General features: G+C 43.4%; 1 protein-coding gene across 2 annotated transcripts in view; it reads right to left on the bottom strand.

The window, feature by feature from the left end:
• The window catches only part of SLC22A16 (solute carrier family 22 member 16), a 41905-nt gene extending 24101 nt beyond the window's left edge, over window positions 1–17804 (bottom strand). For both annotated transcript variants that reach the window (XM_082731933.1, XM_082731934.1), the window contains exons 1-2: window positions 17680–17804; window positions 4321–4800 (exon numbers count right to left, since the gene is read on the bottom strand). In XM_082731933.1, coding sequence (XP_082588059.1) covers window positions 4321–4800; window positions 17680–17732 — 533 coding nt within the window. In that variant the 5' untranslated portion in view covers window positions 17733–17804. The remainder of the gene's footprint in view (window positions 1–4320; window positions 4801–17679) is intronic.
• Between the last annotated feature and the right edge of the window lie 5169 nt (window positions 17805–22973).

Below are 22973 nucleotides of genomic sequence, written 5' to 3'. Positions count from 1 at the left end.
TAATTAGATTCTGAAAATGTTCTCCCCTATTATCTTTCTAAAGTTATATAGTTTTTCCTTTCACATATGGAACTTTAACCCTGGATTTTAATCCTTCTGCTGTTTGTACTGTAAGGTGTGAGGAAGGGACACCAGTTCTATTTTTTTCTATATGGCTATACAGTGTCCCAGCACCACTTATTATTCTTTTTCCTGCTGATGTGTGATGCCTCATTTGTTCCATAGTTATATCTATAATTGCACTACTCTGTTTGGGGTCCCCTAAGGAACTATCAACTGTTTGTCTAATGATATATCTATTTATCTCAATAATTTGATTCTTGATATCTGTCATTTTCTCTATAAAGAGTTTATATACTTTTTGATTTACCAAAAAAAGATTTATCCAAACAAGATTTATCCATATATATTTTATATTTTTAAGTTTTTACAATGGCATTTTTTAAACTTTTTTTTTAATTGAAGCATAGTTGACATCTGTTACATTAGTTTCAAGTGTACAACATAGTGATTCAACAACTCTATATATTATGCTCTGCTCATCGCAAGGGTAGCTACCACCTGTCCCCACACAAGGCCATTTATTATATTCCCTGTGCTGTACCTTTTGTCCCCATGACTTACTCATTCCATAACTGGAAGCCTGTATCTCCCACTCGTTCATTTCACCCACCGCCAGCACTGTCTCCCCTCTGGCAACCAACAGTTTGTTTTCTGTATTTATGGGTCTGGTCCTGCTTTTTGTTTATTTGTTTGTTCATCTGTTTTGTTTTTTAGATTCCACATGTAAGTGAAGTCATAAGATATTTGACCTTCTGTGACTTATTTCACTTGGCACGATGCCCTCCAGGTCCATCCATGTTGCTGCAAATGGCTGGAATATTATTCACCCATGTAACATTATATATATTACATATATTATAAGTTCTATTATTACATTTTATTATAATTAATATTACTTTTATTAATATTTATTATTTTATTTTATATTATTAGTTATATATTTATTGTATATTTATATTTATTATATAGTACATATTTATACTTATATAATAATTATATAATTATTAATGTTAGGTCATATTATGCATTCTGTGTTATTAGCATATTGATACATTTTATTTCAATTTATTAACATATAATATATTGATAAATAAAATATATTCTATTAATATACTATTTATATATCACAACTTTTTTATCCCTTCTTCTATTAATGGACATTTAAGTTGCCTCCATATCTTGACTATTATAAATAGTGCTACAGTAAACATAAGAATACATATATCTTTTCAAATTAGTGTTTCCTTTTTCTTTGGGTAAATAGTCCATGATAGAATTACTGGATCATATGATATTCCTATTTTTAATTTATTGAGAAACTTCCATACTATTTTTTCACAATGATTGCACCAATTTATATTCCCACCAATAGTGCACAAGGGTGCCTTTTCTCCACAACTTCACCAACACTTGTTATTTCTTGTTTTTTTTTTTTAATTTATTTTAGCCATTCTGACAGGTGTAAGGTGGTATCTCATTGTGGTTCTGATTTGCATTTAGTGATGTTGAGCATCTTCTCATGTCTGTTGGCCATCTGCACATCTTCTGCCTATTTCTTTTTCTTCTGCCCATTTTTTAATCAGATTGTTTTTCTGATGTTGAGTTGTATAAGTTCTTTGTAGCTTTTGAATACTAACCCCTTATGTATATATCATTTGCACATATCTTCTCCCATTCCATAGGCTACCTTTTCATTCTGTTGATGGTTTCCTTCACTATGCAAAAGCTTTTATTCTTGGGTAGCCCTGATAGTTTATTTTTGTTTTTTATTTCCCTCTCCTGAGGAGATATCGCTAGAAAAATGTTGCTAAGGCCAATGTCAAAGAGATTACTGCCTATGTTTTCTTCTATGCATTTCATGGTTTCTGGTCTCATATTCAGGTTTTTTAAGTCGTTTTGAACTTATTTTTGTGTATGATGTAAGAAGGTAGTCCAGTTCCATTTTTTTGCATGCAGCTGTTCAGTTTTCCCCACACTATTTATTGAAAAAAATGTCTTTTCCCCATCAATATTCTTGCCTCCTTTGTTATAGATTAATTGACTGTGTAAGTATGACTTCATTTCTGGACTCTGCAATGGCATTTAAAAATTGTTCTATTTACTACTAGTAGATATAAACATAATTAATTTATATGTATTGATAACATATCGAGCAACCTCATTAAATGTTCATTAATTCTAACTTCATCCGCTGGATTTTCTTCATACACAATTATATGCTAAAAATAATGTCTTTTTTTCTTCTTTCTGATTAGGCATTTCTCTCTCCTTCTGTTTCTCCCTCTTTTTTCCTTCACTGTTTTGCTTTATAGTACTAGAATCTCCAGCACAAAACTAGGCAGAAGCAGTGTTTCATGTATCTTTGTAGGTTCCTGATTCCAAAGCAAAAGCTTTTGACATTTTACATTAAGATGTTCATGGTAGGTCTTTTTGTAGATACCTGTTATCAGGTTAAGGACATTCTTCTACTTTTAGTTTTGTCATGAATTAATTTTGAAATTTAACAAATTTTTTCCTGTATTTATTGAGTTGCAAATATGAGTTTTGTCCTCTACTCTGTTAATGTAGTAAATTCCATTGATTAGTTTCTAATACCAAGTATATTTTAGACCTTACCCCTCCACCATCATGAATTTTAATCTCTCATATTTTCCATCTGTCTCTCTGATGTTTATTATTAATAATTTTTTTCTGAGCTCTCATCCATTTTATTCATTCTTTCTTTACTTGTATATAACAGGTTGTCACAACTACCAGGAATTTGTCAGTCGCTTATTTTGGTCTGTATTTCTAGATGTTCGAGGTAGTTATTCTTCAATTTTATAACATTTTAAAAATACAATTTCCAGGGGGTGCCTAGCTGGCTCCGTTGGTGGAGCATGTGATTCTTGATCTTGAGGTCATGAGTTCAAGTACCATGTTGGGCAAAGAGTTTACTTTAAATAAATAAGTAAATAAATAAGTAAATTTAGTTAATTTTTCTCATTTTGTTAAAATACAATGTCCAGATTTTTATCAATAATTTTAAGTTTGTCATCTATTCCTTTAAGAGCAGTGAACATAGTGGATTTTTGACCTACCCCTGACAATTCTAGTATTTGAAGTCCTTGTGCAGAAGGGCTGCTTTTGCTGCCTACTGCTTCTGCTGACTCTCACTCATGGTGCCTTCTGATCATGTGTTTTGGCTTTGACTGACCCCATTTCCAACACCTTCCACACAACTACCAGGAAGGCAGTTACAGAAGATTCTTAATCACAGAAACATAACTTCAGCCACCAAATAATAACTACACTCCACTTCCCTAATTTCATTGTTCAAATAGCACCTCACAGGATGTGAGTGAGAGGTGGGGAGACCTGGGCACTCCTCCCTTTAGGCTTCCATAGACTCTGCCTCCATTGGCTTTCACTTCTAGTATGGCCCCAGCTACAACAAAGCCCTATACTTTTATTCTGGACACATCTGTTGGCCCCATTAGACTAGTTCACACCAAAGCAGGGACTTTGACCTAAGCTACTGCCTTCAGGTTCCCGGGACCCAGCACATGCCTGTAGAATTCACAACTACGGGACCAAATAAATTCATTTCTGTATATTAGCCCATGTACTTAAAGCGTAGTCCATGTCCATAGGGAGGAGCTTTGCTTTATTTAAATGTTATGTATCCATTTGTATGTGTGTTTTTTTAAAGAAAATATGGCTAGTGTATCAAATCCACAATTTCACAGATAGTACTGCTTAGAACCAGGCTGTATCTATTAAAAAGCAGGTATATTTAAACACACACACACACACACACACACACACATCCACACACACACACACACACATATATATTTTATATATATATATATATATATAATATATATTCAAGTAATAACAAGTATTTATTGAGTTGCTATATTTCCAGGTAATTTTTCTGCATTAATTTTACAATAACCCTTTGAAGTGAGTGCTATTATTTTCATCACCAGCTTACAAACTAGTTTCTGAAACACAGGTCATACAATTTTCCCAGGGCTCATGGCTAATAAAGTACAACCAGGATCTGAACCCAGGTCAGCTATCATCAGAACACATGCTCTAACTACTAGGTTTTTTGTGTATCCCTAAATAACAGATCAGCAAAGAGGTAGGTATCTAGATAGGAGGTGTGAATATGACTAAAATTTTCAACATAATTTCCTGACCTCTAAGAAAACCAGAAAGGAAAATAAGCCTTACATTGATGCAACAAACTTAAATACTTCATATTACCTGTCAGAAAAGTGGCCAAAAATCATCGCTCCCAGCAGGACTCCCACCATAAATACGGGCTGGACCATCCTTGCATACCATTCTCGGTTACAGACCAGATCCCACTGAGTCACCACGGTGCTGTCCCACTTGCTCTTGTCATAGATGTAGCCATCCAAACAAGGAGAGCTACTCTTCTGGCCATTATAATCAGAGTTCAAAGCAAAATTGCCATCCCTCCGGAATCGGTGACAACTTGTCAGTTCCCAGACCTCACCATTCTGCAGCTGCACTATAATCTGATCTTTATGGCCTGTGAAAAACAGGATCCAGATGTCCTCCAATCTCCAAATAGAGATATTGCCGAAAAGAACCTGACTCACGTTGCCTGGAGGCCTGCAAGTATGGTAGGGGGACACTGTCAGGAACACAGATGCCAAGTAGTGGATACCACAAGAGATGTTCTGGAAGGCACATATAAAATAAAGGAATTTCTGAAATCTGTAAAGAGAAAAAAAGCAAGTTACTATATCTGGCCTACAGGTTCAAAAAGACTATAAGTAAATACGAAAGGTATTCATCACATTTAGCTTAATATATATACAGATGGATAAATACAGAAATAATTAGATGTTTCCATACATATATGTGTTATTTGTTATCATATATACATAACTCTGTTAGGTGAACCCACAAGTAATGACATTGAGATGGGGAACTAAAGGGACCCCCATGAAAAACTACTTTTCCTGTTTCTAGTCTTCCTAGGACCTACACCCCACCCTTACACATGCCTTACAGAACAGATAATGCATGTCCTCCTTATAAAGGCCAAGGAGTTCATGATTTCTTTGGAGACTTCCAGTATAGTAGATAGCATCTAAGGAGTGACCACGTGGAGTCATAAAGAATGTTTTCCAAGACCACGAACTCATCAAGACCCCTGGCTGCAAGGCATAAGTGACTTATGGGGGACAACTAAACACTCATCTTTGTTCCCAGATACCTGAGAAGATGCTGCACCAGACCATTCCCAATAAAAACCCCAGACTCCAAGCAAAGATGAAACTCATTCTCCTTTCCTTTCCAACTTTCCCAGAGACTCTGTCTATATCTGATTTCTCTATGTCTTCAATAAACCTTGCTCTCATTTCCTCTTGGCTCACATTTGATTTCTAACCTGTGCAAAGCCAAGGACTCTCCTGGTTGATCCTGCAGGACATCCTCTGGGCTCTCAAACCTGGCCAATCCGCATCAACATCCCAATAGCAGCACACACACCCAGTGCCCAGAATTTGTTTTCTAAAAACCATTTCCTCATTAAAAGGAGCCAGGAAAAAAAATGGCTGATTTGAGGACAGAACAGGAAAAATTAAAAGTATGGCTAAAGCATCTTACAGAATCAGAAAGTAAAGAGACATGTAAAAATACAAAAGGGGGCATGTCACAGGGACACAGGAATCAATCAAAAAGCTCACAATTTGAGCAATGAAATAAATAGCACGGTATATCCCAAGGTGTAAAATAAATCTACAAGTCTATGATGCTTTGTTTAATTTTATGTGTCAGCAAGAATGGGCTAAGCCCAGATACCCGGTAAACATTATTTCTGGATGTGTCTGTGAGATTAACATTTGAATGGGTAGATGGAGTAAAGGAGATTACTCCCACTGGTGGGTGGGCATGCTGACCCCACTGAGGGCCTGACTACAGCAAAAGGTGGAGGAAGGGCAAATTCATTCTCTCTGCTGGGGCCGAGACATCCATCTTCTCCTATCCTTGAACATTGGAATTCCTGGTTCTCAGGGTTTTGGACTCAGACCCAAACAGGGAAAGTGAAGGACTCCATAAAAACCTGCCTTTTGCTCCTTTTCCTGCTTCTATTACTTTTTTTTTTTTTTAAGATTTTATTCATTTATTTGACAGAGGGAGAGAGATCACAAGTAGGCACAGAGGCAGGCGGGGGCGGGGGGATGCAGGCTCCCAGCTGAGCAGAAAGCCCAATGCGGGGCTTCATCCCAGGACCCTGATATACCTGAGCCAAAGGCAGAGGCCCAACCCATTGAGCCACCCAGGCGCCCCCTTGCTTCTATTCTTGCTAGGGCCTACTTTATACATGCCTCAGAAGGCAAACAGTAGGTCCTCCTTGTAAGGAACACAGAGTTAATGGTTTCTTTAGAATAGATAATATCCAAGGAAGAACCAGGTGAGAATGACCAACCGGATGAAGTTGTTACAGGCATATTTCAGATCACCAGTGCTAGACATCCATCTCAACGCCAAGGTCCCTCCCTCTAAGGAATAACACCTGGGCTTTCGTCTCCGTACTAACTTGTTCCTGGATGCCTAAGAGGACATGTACACGAGACCACGAGACTCAGTAAAAACCCTCGAACCCTGACCAAAGACAAGATTTCCTCCTTTCCTTTCTGAGTCTCCCAGAAGTTCTGTCTATACTCTCTCTATACTTTCAATAAACTCTGCTTTATCCTCCCACTGGCTCAGATTTCTATCTTGTGCACAGTCAGGGACTCTCTTGGCTGGTCCTGCGGGATTCCTGGGTCCTCAGACCCAGCCTGGTAGCAACTAGACCACGACTTACATCATCAGCCCCCCGATTTTCAGGCCTTCAGTTGGACCTCACAAGTACAACACCGGCTATCCTGGATCCCAGCCTCCAGACAGCACATTGTGTGACTCCATAACTGTGTAAGCCAATTCCTATAATACATCTCTCATCTGTATCTCTCTATATATCCTATTTGTCCTGTTTCTCTAGGGGACCTTGATGAATACAGATTTTGGTACCAAACATAGTTCTAACAGAACAAAATTTAAAGAATGAACTTTCTGGGGACAACCTGGGTAGCTAAGTTGGTTAAGCAACTGCCTTTGGCTCAGGTCATGATCCTGGAGACCTGGGATTGAGTCCTGGATCAAGCTCCCTGCTCTGCAGGGAGTCTGCTTTTCCCTTTGCCTCTCCCCCTTCTCATGCCCTCTCTCTCTCTCTCTTTTTCAACTAACTAAATAAATAAATACATAAATAAATATTTTATATGAAATTTACTATCTTAGATGCCTCCTATGACTGGAGTCATGCCATAGTTATTCTTTTTGTGTCTGGCTTATTTTACTCAGCAAAATGTCCTCAAGGTTCATCCATATTTCTGTGTATTGCAGAATTTCCTTCTTTCTCTTAAGGCTGAATAGTATTCCACTGTAGGGTACACACCACATTTTCCTTACCCACTATTTGTGGATACACATAGAGATTGTTTCCACATCTTAGCCATTGTGACTAGGGCTGCCCATGGGATACCCAGAACCATGGAAGGGCTAATATCTCTTTGAGATCCTGTTTTCAATTCTTTTAATCATATACCCAGAAGTGGGATTGCTGGATCATATGGTGGTTCTATTTTTTAATTTTTTGTGGAACCTCCATACTGTTTTCCTAGGCAGCTACACTAGTTTGCATTCCCACTGGCAGCACACAAGTGTTCCAACTTCTCCACATCCTCACCAACACGTGTTGTCCTTTGTTTGCTTGTTTGTTTGTTTTTTAATAATAGCCACCCTGACAGGTATAAGGTGATATCTCATTGTGCTTTTGATTTGCATTTCCCTGGTGACTAATGATAAAGGAAGCTTTTTCATACACCTACTGACTATTTGCATATTTTCCTTGGAGAAGTGTCTATTCAAGTCATAGGCCCATATTTTTTAATCAGGTTATTAATTATTTGGTTAGAAGTTGTATCCATTCCTTATTTTTTGGAAATTTGCTCCCTATCAGATATATGGTTTGGAAATATTTTCTCCCATTTTGTAGGTGGCCTTTTTATTCTGTTGACTGGTTGCTTTGTTGTGAGAAAGCTTTTTGGTTTGATGTAGCCCCATTGGTTTATATTTGGTTTTTGTTGCCTGTGCTTTTGATGTCATACCTATGAAATCAGTGCCAACATCATTGTCAGGAAGCTTTCCCGTCTTCTACTAGGAGCTTTACTGCTTCAGGTCTCATGCTTAAGTCTTTAAACACGGCCTTCTCTCTCCCAGCTTGCACCAATGGCGCAACTCACAGGAGTTCCTAAAGTCAGAGGATGGAGTAAAAGACTTGGGCCTGATTTTACAGATGGTTCCACACCATATGCAGGCACTGCCCGAAATTGGACAGCTGAAGTATGATAGCCCCTCCCTGGTACAGGCCTGAAGAACAGTCGTGAAGGAAAACCCTTCCAGTGAACAGAACTTTGAGCAATGCACCTAGTTACACTTTGCTTGGAAGGAGAAATAGCCAGACATGTGATCATATATCAACACGTAAGCTGTGGCGGATGGTTTAGCTGGATGGTCAGAACTTGGAGGGCACACGATCAAAAAATGGGCGTCAAATAAATTTGAAGAGGAGGTATGTGGGCAGATCTCTAGGAAGAGGGGAGAAATGTGAAGATATTGGTGTCCCATGTGAATGCTCACCAAAAGGATTATTAAAATCCTCCTCAAGCAGATAGCATGATCCATCCTGCTGGCCTCTTTCCCAAGCCATCCTGTCATTGTCCATTGGGCTCATGAACAAAGTGGTTATGGAGGCAGGGACACAGGTCATGCACAGGCTCTGCATCTCGGTGAGCTGATCTGGCTCAGACACCATGAGGACCACATGTGCCAGCAGCAGAGACCAACACTGAGCCCCAGTATGGCACTGCTGCTGGGGTGAGTGTCTGCTTACTGTGCGAAACCATGTGGGCAGCACTTCGTCCTGACTAGAACAGACACTGGTTATAGACTTGCCTTCCCTGCACAATGCTTCGGCCAAAACTACAATACTTACAGAATGCTCTATCCACCACTGGGGTATCTCACGTAGCATTGCTTATGATGAAGAAATTCACTTCACAGCAGAAGAAATACGGCAGCGGGCCCCTGCTGATACCACTTACTGATCTTACCACGTTCCCTACTACCCTGAAGCAGCTGATTTGAAAGAATGGTGGACTAGCCTTTTGAAGACTCAATTACAAAGCCAGCTGGGTGGCCACAGCATGCAGGGCTAAGACGAGATTCTCTAGAAAGCTGTGTATGCTCTGAATCAAGCTCCGATATATGGTGCTATTTCTCGCACTCATGAGTCTAGGAATCAAGGGGTGGAAATGGGAGTTATACCACTCACTGTCACACCTAAGGACCCGTTAACAAAATTGTTGCTTCCTGTTCCCACATCCTTATGCTCTGCTAGCCAAAGATCTTAGCTCCAGAGTGATGAATGTTTCCACCAGGAGACACAACAATGATGCCACTGAACTGGAAACAAAGACTGCTGCCGTCAGAGCACATCGATGCTAAATGGCGCTGTTGACATATGTGATCTTCCGCTTCCCGTCTACTTCTCAGAGCTGCCCACCCACCTGGTCCTAGAGCTCCCCCTCCCTGGAAGGCACTTCCGACCATCCTTTAGCTCCCTTGTTCTCAAACTTTTTGTTCCCAGGAGGCCTTATATTCTTAGAAATCTTGAGGATCCCAAGGGCCTTATCTTTATGTGAGTTGCCAGTATGTATTAAAAATTAAAATGGAGAACACTTTAAATATTTATTCATCCGCTCAAACCTATTAATAAGCCCATTTCATGTTAACATTAAAGAACATACAGCTATAGTTTTCAAAACAAAATGAAACAAAATTAGTAAGAAGAATGGTGGCATTTTGCATTTAAAGCTTATAAAAATGGGGCACCTGGCTGGCTTAGTCAGTGGAGCGTGTGACTCTGGATCTTGGGGTTGTGAGTCTGAGCCCCACATTGGGTGTGGAAGTTGCTTAAAAATAAAATCTTCAACACCCCCCTACACACACACACCACTTAGATTAAAAGAAGACCCCTAGTTTCTCCAGTCAGTGGCTGCATTCCATCTGATACATTTTTACACTTCAGCTAGCCTCTGGAAGTCTATTGTATCTTCATGAAAAATGAGAGTAAAGATGGCAACTAATGTCTCTGTGTTACCATGGCAGCGGTTTGGACCTTGCAGACCCCGAGATGGCACAGGGCACATTGTGAGAACTGCTGGCCTTGCCTATTCCCCCTGCGGTATTTTCGCTCCACTCTTCTCATCCCCCACGAACGAAACACCTGTCATTCATTTACTCATGTTCTCTCCCATTGCTTTCTTTCTCTTCTCTGGCCACGACAGACAGCTTAAGTGCACTCCTGTTCTTTATGTTGAGTTTTTAGAGAACACCAGGTGAACGTTTTCTATTTCTCTACCAAATCAATAACAATAAAAGGCCCATAATAGGTTGAAAGAAAGTCCCATAAAGGTAGAAACTGTAATGCAGCCACTTTCGAATCTCCTATAGCACCTTGCCTGGTGTGTAGTGTGGTGTCTGTAGAATGTCCCAGCATCCCTCAGGGTTCAAGTAAACAGCACTGAGGTTAATGTGTCCTCAATGCTTCTGGTAAAGAGAGGTGCTCAAGAGGCCAGTGTATAAAGAATTTTGAGAAAGTCTTTTTTTAGCTGGGTTCTTCATCAGCATAAAAAAAAAAAGAGTGTGTGTATGTGTGTGCAGAGATGTATAAAATGAACATATATGGATATATAATATTTATATACTAAATTAACACCTTGTGCATATTGAAATAAAAATTAACATATATATTTACTTGTATACACGTTCATATGTAAAATGGGTGTTTTCTGTGGTACTCCAAAAGATCATCTTGGCCCACCACGTGGTGAACACCCCACTCTGAAGGCTATCACAAGCTGGCAAGGCTAAGCAAAGTCGCAGAAGTGGTGATGTGAAGTCAGCAAGAAGGCAACCCCCCAAGTCCTCAGGGACGACTGCCAAGATGGTACGTGGCATCCTCACTTCTCATAGAACCCCACATAGATTTAAAAAAAAAAAAAAAGTAAGATGGAATCAACTTAGTGGGTTGTAGCTATCAGGACGCCACATGCCGGAGCTGGCCACAGTTTCAAAATTCAACTCTGGATCTGGCACTGGCCCCGGCAGCTAGTTCAGAAGAGAAAAACACAAAGCTAAAGGTAAGCCAGAATCAAGTGACTTTTTTCTAGTAGCAGAAAGGGAGGGAGAACACACAGATACTCTTCTCGGGGTCTCTGGGGGATGGGCAACCAAGAGAAGAGCCTAGAGCCCCAAAGCTTGAGTCCTTGGGGCTAGAGGGGAGCCAACTCTGTTTTTCCAGAAAACGTGCCCCTGCTCAAAGAAAGACTATCAGAAATCTGCCTCACCGAGTCCACACAGAGGGACTGGATAGGAACAGCAGGCTGGAAAGACAAGCCTGACCTGTTGAGACTCAAAAGATCCCGAGAGGCTAAGACCATAGCTTGAAAGGGTCATGTGGGAGCCCCTCAGCCCTCCAGGTCACTAACCCCGAGGCTCAGGTTCCTAGATGTCACGTAGAGTCCTAGGGTCAAGGCTCTGCCCTTGGCCTGCACACACTGAGCTACCTATGAGCACCTGGCAATGCTGGTGGGTCACCGGCTCCCAGGCAACAGGCTGATGAATTCAGGAGGTTTTTCTTCCCTCCCTGGCAATCTCTCAGGAAGCATTTCCCAGCCTGTTAAGGATGATCACTAGCTAGAAGGGGCCTATTCGAGAATCCCATCTGAGTGGTTCTGTTTCTGTCAGGCAGATTCTAGATGGGTCTGTTCTTGCACAGCAGAGGTTTCTCGTTTCCCTCCCTGCCCCTGTTTATACCTGTAGCTCGCTATGTGCGTAACACTTTACTCGGCCTTGTCCTGGTCACTGGGTGTTGGCTCACACACTTTAGCACCTGGGCTGGTACCTAAATAGTTTCATCCCCTAGAACGCTTCCACCATTGAAAAGCTCACATTCCACTGACCGTCACCTCCCCCTTCCCAGCGCCTCTAGTCCTTCCCGTTGACCCCATTCCCAGCACCAACCAGGTGCCCAGTCTTCGGAACCCACCACCTTCTCTAGTTCATTGCTGCCTTCCTGGTTTGAACTCCTTCCCCTGGCAGCCTGAACCCCACAGTCAACACTCGAACTCCCTACACACACACACACACACACACACACCCCACACACCCTGGCAGGCCTCTGAAGTTAGGATTTGTCTTCTCCCACCCGTAGTGACTGTATTTCAGGAGGTCTGAGGTAGGATCCAGAACTCTATATAAGATTGAAAAGTTTCCCAAGAGATCTTGATATGGATGAGAAACACTACCCTAGGAAATCAAATTCTCTGGCTGAACAACCTGTTGATCCAAGGTTTGACATCCGAAATACTTAATAACTGTTGTGGAGCCACTGGAACTCTCACAAACAGCCTGTGAGGCATAATGTGTTATAACTACTTTGCGATTCTGTTTGGCAGCTGACCACAGGCACACTCAGCAACAGAGTGATTCCTCTCCCCAGTATGCACCCAACAGAATGCGGGTACAAACTCCTGCCTTTACAACACGCCTTCTGTTCTGCAAAGTGACCTCCCTAATATCTGAACTCCTTAGCATGCCATAAAAAAACGTTCTTGGGGATGATTGTGAACTTATGTCTCCCCTTCCTTCCCTCACCCTCATACTACTCCTTAAAAGATGTAGACAAGACAAGCTACATGTGATAAGCCCAACCTGGAGACAATCTAGATGTCTAACAGCAGATGAATAAATCATGGAATATTCATGCCACAACACAGTGTCCACCAGTGGAAATCAACAAAGTACTGTGACATACAATATGGGTGAATCTCCCATATATGATGTTGAACAAAAGAAGCCAGACCTAAAGTACCTGATTTTTTACTCTATTTATATAAAATTTGGAAACAGGTGAAACTAGGGGTACCTGGGTGCCTCAGCTGGTTAAGTATCTGCCTTCAGCTCAGGTCATGAACCCAGGGTTCTGGGGTTGAGCCTCACATCAGGCTCCCTGCCTCTCCCTCTCCATCTGTGCTCACACACACTCACTCTCTCTCTCTCTCTCTCAAATAAATAAATAAAATCTTTAGAATCAGGCAAAACTCACCTATGGCAGCAGATATGAGGACAGTAGTGAGTGGGGGTGGGGGAGTGCTTGGGAGAGGGTGTGAGAATGGGTGGTCTGGCGGTGCTACTTCATGGTAATTCATCAGGTTGTAGATAACAGTGTATACTTTTCTGTGTATATGTAATATATCAACGTAAACATTTTATATCTACAAGCCCCAGACAGCGGGAAAAGGAGTCACCAACGCCCTGCTGAGGCATGATTAGAATGGGTACCAAGTCACACCCAGTCTGTCCATCTGGTGCCTACCAGATGGATTTCAGCCCTGAATGGCCACCCAATCCATGCTGACAAGGAGGGATCTTGTTGCCTCCTTGTTGGATTATTTATCCAAATGCCTAGTAAATGTCTCAATCCAGAAATCCCATGCGGAACTCAGAACACCCTCAAATAGATCCCAGCCCCAAGCCTGCCCCAGCTGGAGCGTGTAACTGTTTCTGAGCTTCAGACACCATCATCTACACAAAGCAGAAATATGGGGCATGGGGTGGAAGGCCGAGAGGGCCTTCCCACTTCTCCTCCATAAGCAGGAGGTCCAGTCAATCCCACCTGTTAAAAACTGTCTAGTCCTGGGGCACCTAAGTGGCTCAGTGGGTTAAGCCTCTGCCTTAGGCTCAGGTCATGATCCCAGGGTCCTGGGATCAAGCCCCACATTAGGCTCTCTGCTCAGCAGGGAGCCTGCTTCCTCTTCTCTCTCTGTCTGCCTCTCTTCCTACTTCTGATCTCTCTCTGTGTCAAATAAATAAATAAAATCTTAAAAAAAAAAAAACAAAGAAAAAACAAAAAACAAACTGTATAGTCCTCCCTGTTCACATCCCCCCACTCCCCCGCCTCAGTCTAGACCCTCCTTATCTCCCCTGGGCTCTGCCCAAACTCCCACCCTTCCAAGGCACCTTCCATTCTGCAAGGTGACCTTCCTAACACCTGAACTCCATAGCATGCCACACAAACACGTTCTTGGGGATGATTGTGAGCTTACCTCTCCCCTTCCTTCTCTCAGCCTCATACTTCCTGCCTCCCCAGCACAGCCCACTTCCTAACCCAGAAATAATAAACCACCTAGGAGTCTCTGAACAGTCCAAGCTAGTTCACATAACTACATATTCTACGTGCCAGAAAGATACAGAGTATCCTTTCAATTCAAACTTCCCTTTCCCTGTTGCAAGAAGAACTTCTTAGGCATCTAGCATTGTGACATATCACTAGCACCCTTACAAAGACTGTTGTGCATCAGGTATTATCCATGGGCCCAACCTAAGGCCCCTGCAGGATAATACTAACAGATACAGCACACCACCATGTTCGCAGCTAGAGAGACACACTAATGGAAAAACAATCATACAGACACACACAATGGGCAGAAAATCCAGAAGCAAAGGAAAACAAAGATGACCAGAACCCCTAGAAAATGGACCTCTATAATTTGGGTGACAGGTGAAGAAATGACTGTCAGTCCTAGATTTATATTATTCTGTACAAAGAAGCCTAATGGGTGGCAGCCCAGTGTGGTTAAGAGTAGGCACTCCAGAGCCAGACTGCCAAGCTTTGAATCTTGTGTCTGTTACTTACAAACTCCTTAAGCTTACTCATTAAACTTTCTCTCCCTCAGTTTCCTTATCTGAAAAATGGGTTGTTCTGGGACTGAAGACAGTTAATACGGGTACAGCATTATGGCACACTGTCAGTGCATAGAAGAGCTAACTATGATGTTCCTAAGGCAAAGTCAAAAGGGAAGAACCTAAACAGCTTCAGATACTGAAAAAAAAAAAAAAAAAAAGCAAAACAAAACTACCTATGTCCACAGATGTAAATCAGCTATAGGCTCCACATTCCCACGCTGATATTTCAAATCCTTTCTCTCCTTAAATCGAGACATCCACGTTCTCCGTCTATTCCAACATAGATGCCTGCGTGTGAGTCCTCAGTTCCCTCTCACCCAGGCCAGAAGTCCAAATTTGTGCACCTTCAGTTATGGCTGCAGGACAAGACCTGGAATGGCTTTTTAATTCTTAAGTGCCCTGCTTTCCTCTCTTAAAGGTGATTAGGATTGTGCTTCCTCACCCTAGAAATGACTAATGAGAAATGAAAGATAATTAGGGTTCTCTACTTAACATTGTCACTAGGTTTCCTTAAAAGAAGGCTAATGACAAAACACAATGACTTCCCTTTCTATTTAAAAACAATAAGGAGTACAATTAAAGCAAATATCAGAGAAAACGGGGTGTCCTGTGCTCTGGTCACACTGTTTTTTGGGGGTATTTTTTGTTGGTTTTTTTTTTTTTTTTTTACCTTCTTCCATAAGCTTGTTACCCTTACCTTGCTACATGCTGTTTTTACAAGCCAACTGTTCCCACCAGGAAGAGGACCCAGGTAACAGTAACAGCCATGCCTTACTGAGAACGTCCTGAATGTTAAAACTTTGATGTACATGACTGTGGCCGGCTAAGAGTTGTCTCCCCCAATCCATTCTCCTCTTCTCCCACCATGCAGAGCTTCATCTGACCCATGTGGGTGAGGACAATGAGGGCAGATGCTTCAAGCACAGAGGGAGAGGCCCCATGCTGTGGATGACAGACCTGCCTCAGCCACTTGGGTCCCTGGATAATCCCACGGGACAGAACCTACCCTGAACAATTACTGGAGAGGGACAAACTTTCACCTGAGGGGTCTCTTTGGTAGCCAAACACCAACTGATATAATGACCCAAGTTAATCCCTAAAATACAGAGGGAGAGAATGGTATTAGTACCTCTTACCTCATAGGGCTACTACAAGGATGAATGAGAGGCTACCCGTGGAACCCTTGAAATAAATATCTAGAGTGCTATTATTATCCTCATTCTACAGATGAGGACATAGTTAGTAAAACGCTCACAACCAGAGAGTTAGCATGTGGTAGAGCCAGGCCTGGAATTCAGACATCCAACCCCAGAGCTGAGCTTGTAACCCCCCTGCTGTTCTGCTTCAAGAAAGATAAAACAAGATAATGTATAAAGACCCTGTAGAGCCCTGGAGTTGGTATCTGTTGTGCTCAGGAGAGCATCACAGTTGACAGCGTGGGCTGTGGAAGTTGATGGACATCCGGTGACATCCAACCCTACCCTCGGATTCCTAGATCCGAGAGGGAGGCACAAGGCCCAGCTTTCACCAGTGTAAAATGTGGGAAGCCACCAATCTCGGGGAGCTGTAGTGAAGACTGCAGGTAACAGGTGCAAAGAGGTTCTGACACAGCAGAACAGGAGGAAGCGGAAGACAACTGGGGCCTCTTGCCCCTCCGCCCACCGCTCAACCCCCTTTTGGGGGGCTGGACACAGAAGAATAACCAGCTTCTGTACAGCATCCAACTTGGAGAGAAGCACTGTGTCATCTCCTCACTACAAGCCCGGGAGGGAGGTGATTCCTGTTCTGGGGATAGGAAACTGAGGCACAGTATTCCCAGAATCATACTAGAAATAAGAGGCAGGCGAGGATTCGGACTCCGCTCCAATTTCCAATGGTCAAGCTGTATGGCCGCGGACCTGGCAGCCTCTCCTCCAGAAAACTTTCTGGGTCAGACAGAGGAGCGTTTCTCCATGAACGAGTGAATGAAATATTTTAATGTCTTAATTAATTTTACAAATGAAAGGAGGTTGTCAAGTGGCTCCATGTGGGAACCAGTGTAGGGTGTCTGTGGGTCCCTGGCAGCACCAGCCTCAGTTTCCCAGTCATTAAGGATGCAAACACTTTTCTCTGCAAGGGCATCAGACAAAGCATTGTGTGCAACCACCCGACACAATGTACGTGGCACTTGTTAGGTTTCTATAAATGGCAACAAAATCTAACTAACGGTTGTTCCTGGGGCACTCCCTGCCAGGCACAGAGGGAGACCCTATAGGGCCAAGCTGGACAGCCGCTCGTCTGGGAAAGTGAAAGAGGAGCCGGTTTGGCGGACCAGAGAAACCGGCCGCCAGGGACAGGCAGACACTCCTCTACTAGGGTGACCGGGCGTCTCCGGCGGGGCCTGGGGACTCCGGCTCCCGCTGAGGACGCGCGCCGGGTCCCACCTGTCGCAGCCGGCTGGCCGGCCGGGGCCCGCACTCACCACCCCCACGGCCAGCCCCGGGGCCCCTCTGCTCACTATAGAGGAGGTCCCGGCGCCAGAGTCCGAAAGGACAAGGCCAGGTCAGAGTCAGCAGTCTGGACGCGGGTCTTCCGACTTCCCCACGAGAGCAGGGGAACAGGTTTTCGGATCGCTAGCGCCGCGCGAGAACCCCACCGCAACGGAAAGAAACAGACCCCACCGGCGCCTCCTCCACGTGGCTCCCGCTCCCCTCAGCCAGTCGTCCCTCCTCCTCCCCACCCCCAGCTCCCTACCTGCCAAAGTGCCCCACGCGGTCAAAAATCGGCTCCAAATTGTGGGACCGCATGGTGCCGCCGTGCACTGCGCTCCCAAGTTGGACACTCTGAGCTCGCCGAGCGCCCAGGTCCGCAGGCACCGCGCCCCGCCCCGCCCCTCTCCGCCCCGCCCCAGCCAGCCGCGCCCCGGGGGGCCAGCCGGGCAGTCTGTGTCCCCCGCGCGCCACAGGGTGCGGGCAGAGCGCACGGGGCCGGGCTGGCTTCCTTGCTCCTCGGCGCCGGCTCTCCCCGTCGTGGCGGTCTAGTACCGGGACCGCTGTGATCCCAGGGGCACACCGTCGCACCCGCTTCCTCCCCGCCTCCCCGTCCGACCCTCCGCACACTCCCCATCCTACTGGTTGCCTCTCTTTCGAGGTCCACGCAGTGCCAAGGCAGGAAGACAGTCCAAGGCAGGAATGCGCAAGCCTGGGTTAGGTTGGGGGACTGCAAAGACCTAACATCTTTGAAAAGAGGCGCCTTCCAAGCTTGGCTTTCAAATTTGAGGGCGGAAGGGTGTACTGCAGAACTTGGCTTTTCTTTGAACTTTCTGGACTACACTCTTGACCAGGACAAACACCGCTTTCTCTGAGAAGAGCGCCAGGACAGAGTTTGAGCGCCAGGACAGAGTCCCCAAGAGCAGAGCCTGAAGAATGGACTGTGATGACCCCGAGAAGTGACAGGATTTGGCAGACCATATTCAAGCTTTTATGTTTCCCAAAGAGCAGAGGAACTCTCTGGGTAGAGACTCAAGCAGAATAGTAGCAATAAGAAACTTGTACTCAAACAGGATTTGAAAAATCCAGTTGGTTAAGTGGCTTAGGTCATGATCTCCCAGGATCAAGTCCTGCATCAGGTTCCCGGCTCAGCTGGGAATCTGCTTCTCCTTCTGACCTTCCCCCTCTTGTATTCTCTCTCTTTCAAATAAATAAATGAATAGATCTTTAAAAAAAAAAAAAAAAAAGGAGATCCAATTTTGGGTTTTTTCTATGCATATAAAAAATTGTCCCAGCCCCATTTATTGAATATGCTACCCTTTTTCTCTGCATTGCCACCTCAACATCTATAGTTTCTTTGTAGTGTGGGTTTGTTCTGGGCTCTCTGAATCTGTTCCATTGATCTATTTCCTTTTCCCTGTGCCCAAGTGTCTTTATTATTATAGTTTTATACAATCTGCTCTAATCAATCTTTTACTACTACTCCAAAAGAGCTCTACCCAAAGCACCATAATCTCCATGTTGCCAAATCCAATGGTCAATTCTCAGTCCTTATTTTATTTAATGCTCATTGTAAAGAAAAAATTTTAAAGGTATTTTTTAAAGGTATCATCATGACTCACATAAAAACATAAAATGAACAAGTCAGTAACTTCATTCATTAATTAGCAAGGGAATCAATAAGATATTATATTCTGTTCAAAGAAGAATTCAACAACCCTGCCATATAAACACAGTAAGAAATGCTACTACGAATCTACAAATAGATGCAGAAATGGTCTATCCACCAGGCAACTATATCTAACGAACTCTACCAATGCATCAATTACATTCCACTAAACACAATTCATTTCTATGGACAAGAATCATTTGCAATATTGTCATTTTCCTACAACTTACAGAGTCACAAAATAGTTCAAAAATAATGAAACATGAGGATAACCCCAAAGAGAATTCCACATTTGATCTTAGCCAAAAGGCCAAGAATGATCCAAAGAGTATTCAAAAAAAAAAAAAAATTTCCCATCTTAAAGTGTTTCACAATGTTCCCTGGTACCACAATATCAGTTTGTCTTTCTTAAAACATCTTTGGCACATGTACTTCCCCAGTCTCGTGATTTCCCTCTTATTTTCCTGCTTGCTATTATCTTAGTCACTTTGATCCTCCTCCTTTTCCCACTTTCTCTAAATGTTAGAGGGCCCCAGGGCTCTGAGCTCTTCTATTTTTACATTCTCTCTCCATAGCATAACGTAGTCCAAGAGTTGGCCAACTATAGTCCATGGGCCAAATCTGGTCTGCTACTGCTCTAGCAAATAAAGTTTTATTGGAACACAGTCATGCTCATTCCTTCATATATTGTCTGTGGCTTGCCTTCATACCACAATGCCAGACTTGAATAGTTGTGGCAGACTGTATGGTCTACAAAGCCTCAAATATTTACTATCTGGCCCTTAACAGAAAAAGCCTGCCAACCCATGTTCTACTCCTATGGCTTTCATAGATTAATGACTCCCAGATCCACATGTCCAAGCTGACCTCAGCGCAGAACTGCAGACCTCCAAATACCACCATCTTCTCCATACCTCGTCTGCAGGTCTAAAAGCCACCTCAAATTTACCATGGCCACCTTCACTCCCACTCATCTCGAGCATTTCCTATCTCAGTAAATAACACTTCTTGCAGCAGTTGCTTTGGGCCAAAACCCCTGGTATCTTCTTTCATTCCCCTCATGTTTTCACACTCCACACCCTTTTCCATTAGAAAATTCTGGTTGCTCTGCCTCGATGATAAAACCTGATTCTGAACACTTCTCTCTACCTCCACTGCTAACCTTCTTGTCCAAATCATCACCTCCAGCTGGATTATGCAACATCCTCCTAAGTGGTCTCCATGCTTCCCCCCTTGGCCCACAGAGCTCCTTATAACAATGCAGAGCAAGACACTCCCTTGCTTGGCAGCTTTCTGTCACTATTAGAATAAAACCCAAAGTCCTGGCATGGCCATGTCTGCTCATCTGATTCACTTCCCACCTTCTTCTCAACTACTCTGCTCCAGCCTCCTTGCTCATTCTAAACCACATCCCGGTCCCCACACTTTCACACTAACTGTCCCCTCTACTTGAAACTTTTTTTTTTCCACTTTGACTTTCTATTTATTTTTCACCTTAAAAATACACCCTCTTCCAAATAAAACATCCACAACAATAAAAACAAACCAATCATCCCCATCAACAATCTGGGTAGAACATTGTGGTATTTTAAGGTGTACAATTCACCTTATCACTGAAAGGCTAAACCCTTTGACCATCTTCATCCATTTCTCCCAACCCCACCCTCCCTGCTGGAAACCACCAATCTACTCTCTGTTTCGAAGAGTTCAGTTTCCTCTGCTTAACACTTAAGACTTCCCTGTCTCTGTGAGGTACAGAGCTCATTTTCTTACTTCAGTCACATCACTGTTCAAATGTTGAGTCTTCTAGAATTTCAAATGTTGAGTCTTCTGGAATATTTCTCTGCTTCTCCTACAGCATCAGTCCTCATCACTCTCTAGCCCCTTACTATGCTACCCTGCTTTATTTTTCTTCAACCTGAGATGTGTGTGTGTATATATATATACATATATATATACACATACACACACACACACACACACATATATACACATATAAAATATTATATCACTGCTATAAAATATGAACTCCACGAGGGCAAGGACTTTGGCATATAGTAGGTGCTCAGTAAGTATGTGTTGAGTGAATGAAAGAACATAATCCAAACAAAGATTAATGAAACAAAATTTAAGCAATTTCCTAAGAGCACCAGTTTCTTTACACATGAATGGAAGAAGACAAAGGGCTTAGCTCAAACCCTACTGACAGCTTAGGCAAGTCTTGGGATTTCCTAAAGAGGGGCCCGCTAACAAAACACATATCCTCTTAGAAATCCAGCGAGATCATTTTAACACAAATACAGGGCAGGTGTATTTCTTCAAGTAAGCAGAAAGGGGAAGGTAGAATAGGAAGCGGGGAGAGGCAGGGGCCCAAGAAAAAACAATGTTTGTGCATCCTTCTAAATCTAGATGCATTGGTTGTTGAATTGGGTGACTTGAAATCCCTGGCATGGAAATAAATATTCTGATGTCCTGTGGCCTCGTGGCTTCCAGGTCCCACCTCTCATCTCAACCGAGACTTTGCTCAAAGTTTCCTTGGAGCTATATCTAGGTCCCTAAGAGGTATCCACAAACTGGAGAGAGAAATCAATGAGCAAATGGTGATTAAGTTAACTGATGGGCAAAGAGTGACCCACAGTGTGCCCGGATGGCTCAGTCGGTTAGGCACCTGACTCTTGATTTTGGCTCCTGTCATGATCTTAAGCCCCGATCTCAGGCTCCTTGCTGGACGTGAAGCCTGTCTAAGATTCTCTCCCTCTCTCTCTGTTCCTCACCAACTCCCCTAAGCTTGTGTGGACATGTGCATGTATTCTTTCTCTTTTGCTCTCTCAAAAACAAAGGAGAAAAAAAGAAAAAAAAGACTGACCAAGAGTCTTACTTATAAAATGCTAAGTATGCATCCGATTATAAGATTAGTAATAAATGTATGAAAACAGATTTTCTGCCCAGGGCTAGGAAATCACCAACAGAGCAGGAAGGGGATTTGGTGTGGTGGGGGACAGGCAGCTGCCCACAGAGTTCCTGCCAGAGGAAGTTTGCAAGGCAATTCTCACAAGCTCTGTCCCACCTGTTCCTCCCCATGCTCTAGACAGACTGCCACATGCTATGGAACTGAAGTCCTTCCTCAGCAGAAGCCCAGCAGAGCAACCCCAAGAGGAAATTCCCAAGTAAAGCTTGCTTTGGCACCCTCTCATTTCCATGACCACACTTCCCTCCAACTTCAGGGACCCCACCGCCTCTGTCCCCAGGGACTCCACTGGGACTGGTCTCCAAGTGCCACTTCCACTCCCACTCCCACCTCATTCTGGGTCCCCCCACACGAAGCATCCCAGGGAGAAATTCCTCCTCTTCCTTTGTCAAAGTCCTACAGCCCAGGGAGCTCACTCACACCACTATACCTCTTCCCATGCCACTACTTTGGACTGGAAATCTGTCCCCACCTCACTGACTGGATAAATCCACTAATTCGTTTTTGTTTTTGTTTTTTAAGATTTTATGTATTTATTTGACACAGAGAGAGACAGCAAGAAAGGGAACACGAGCAGGGGGAGTGGGAGAGAAGCAGGCTTCCCACCGAGCAGAGAGCCCAAGGCAGGGCTCAATCTCAGGACCCTGGAATCGTGACCTGAGAGGAAGGCAGATGCTCAATGACTGAGCCACCCACGTGCCCCTAAATCCACTAATTCTTCAGGACCCAGCTCAGGTGCTGCTTCATGCCTTATTCTTGATGACAACCAAATGAAGTTCCAACACCTTTCTCCAGTTTAAAAAGGTGGAGTCAGAACCACCACTTCCCATCTATGTGATCTAGGGCAAGTTATTTCCCCTAAGTTTTCTTTTAACTGCTCTAAGTATTCTCTTGAAGGTTATAATAGTGCCTACCTGGTCAT

The sequence above is a fragment of the Mustela nivalis genome, assembly GCF_964662115.1.
Source record: "Mustela nivalis genome assembly, chromosome: 5".
NCBI lineage: Eukaryota > Metazoa > Chordata > Mammalia > Carnivora > Mustelidae > Mustela > Mustela nivalis.
The sequence above is the reverse complement of the archived record's forward strand: the minus strand, read 5'-3'. Positions and strand labels throughout refer to the sequence as shown.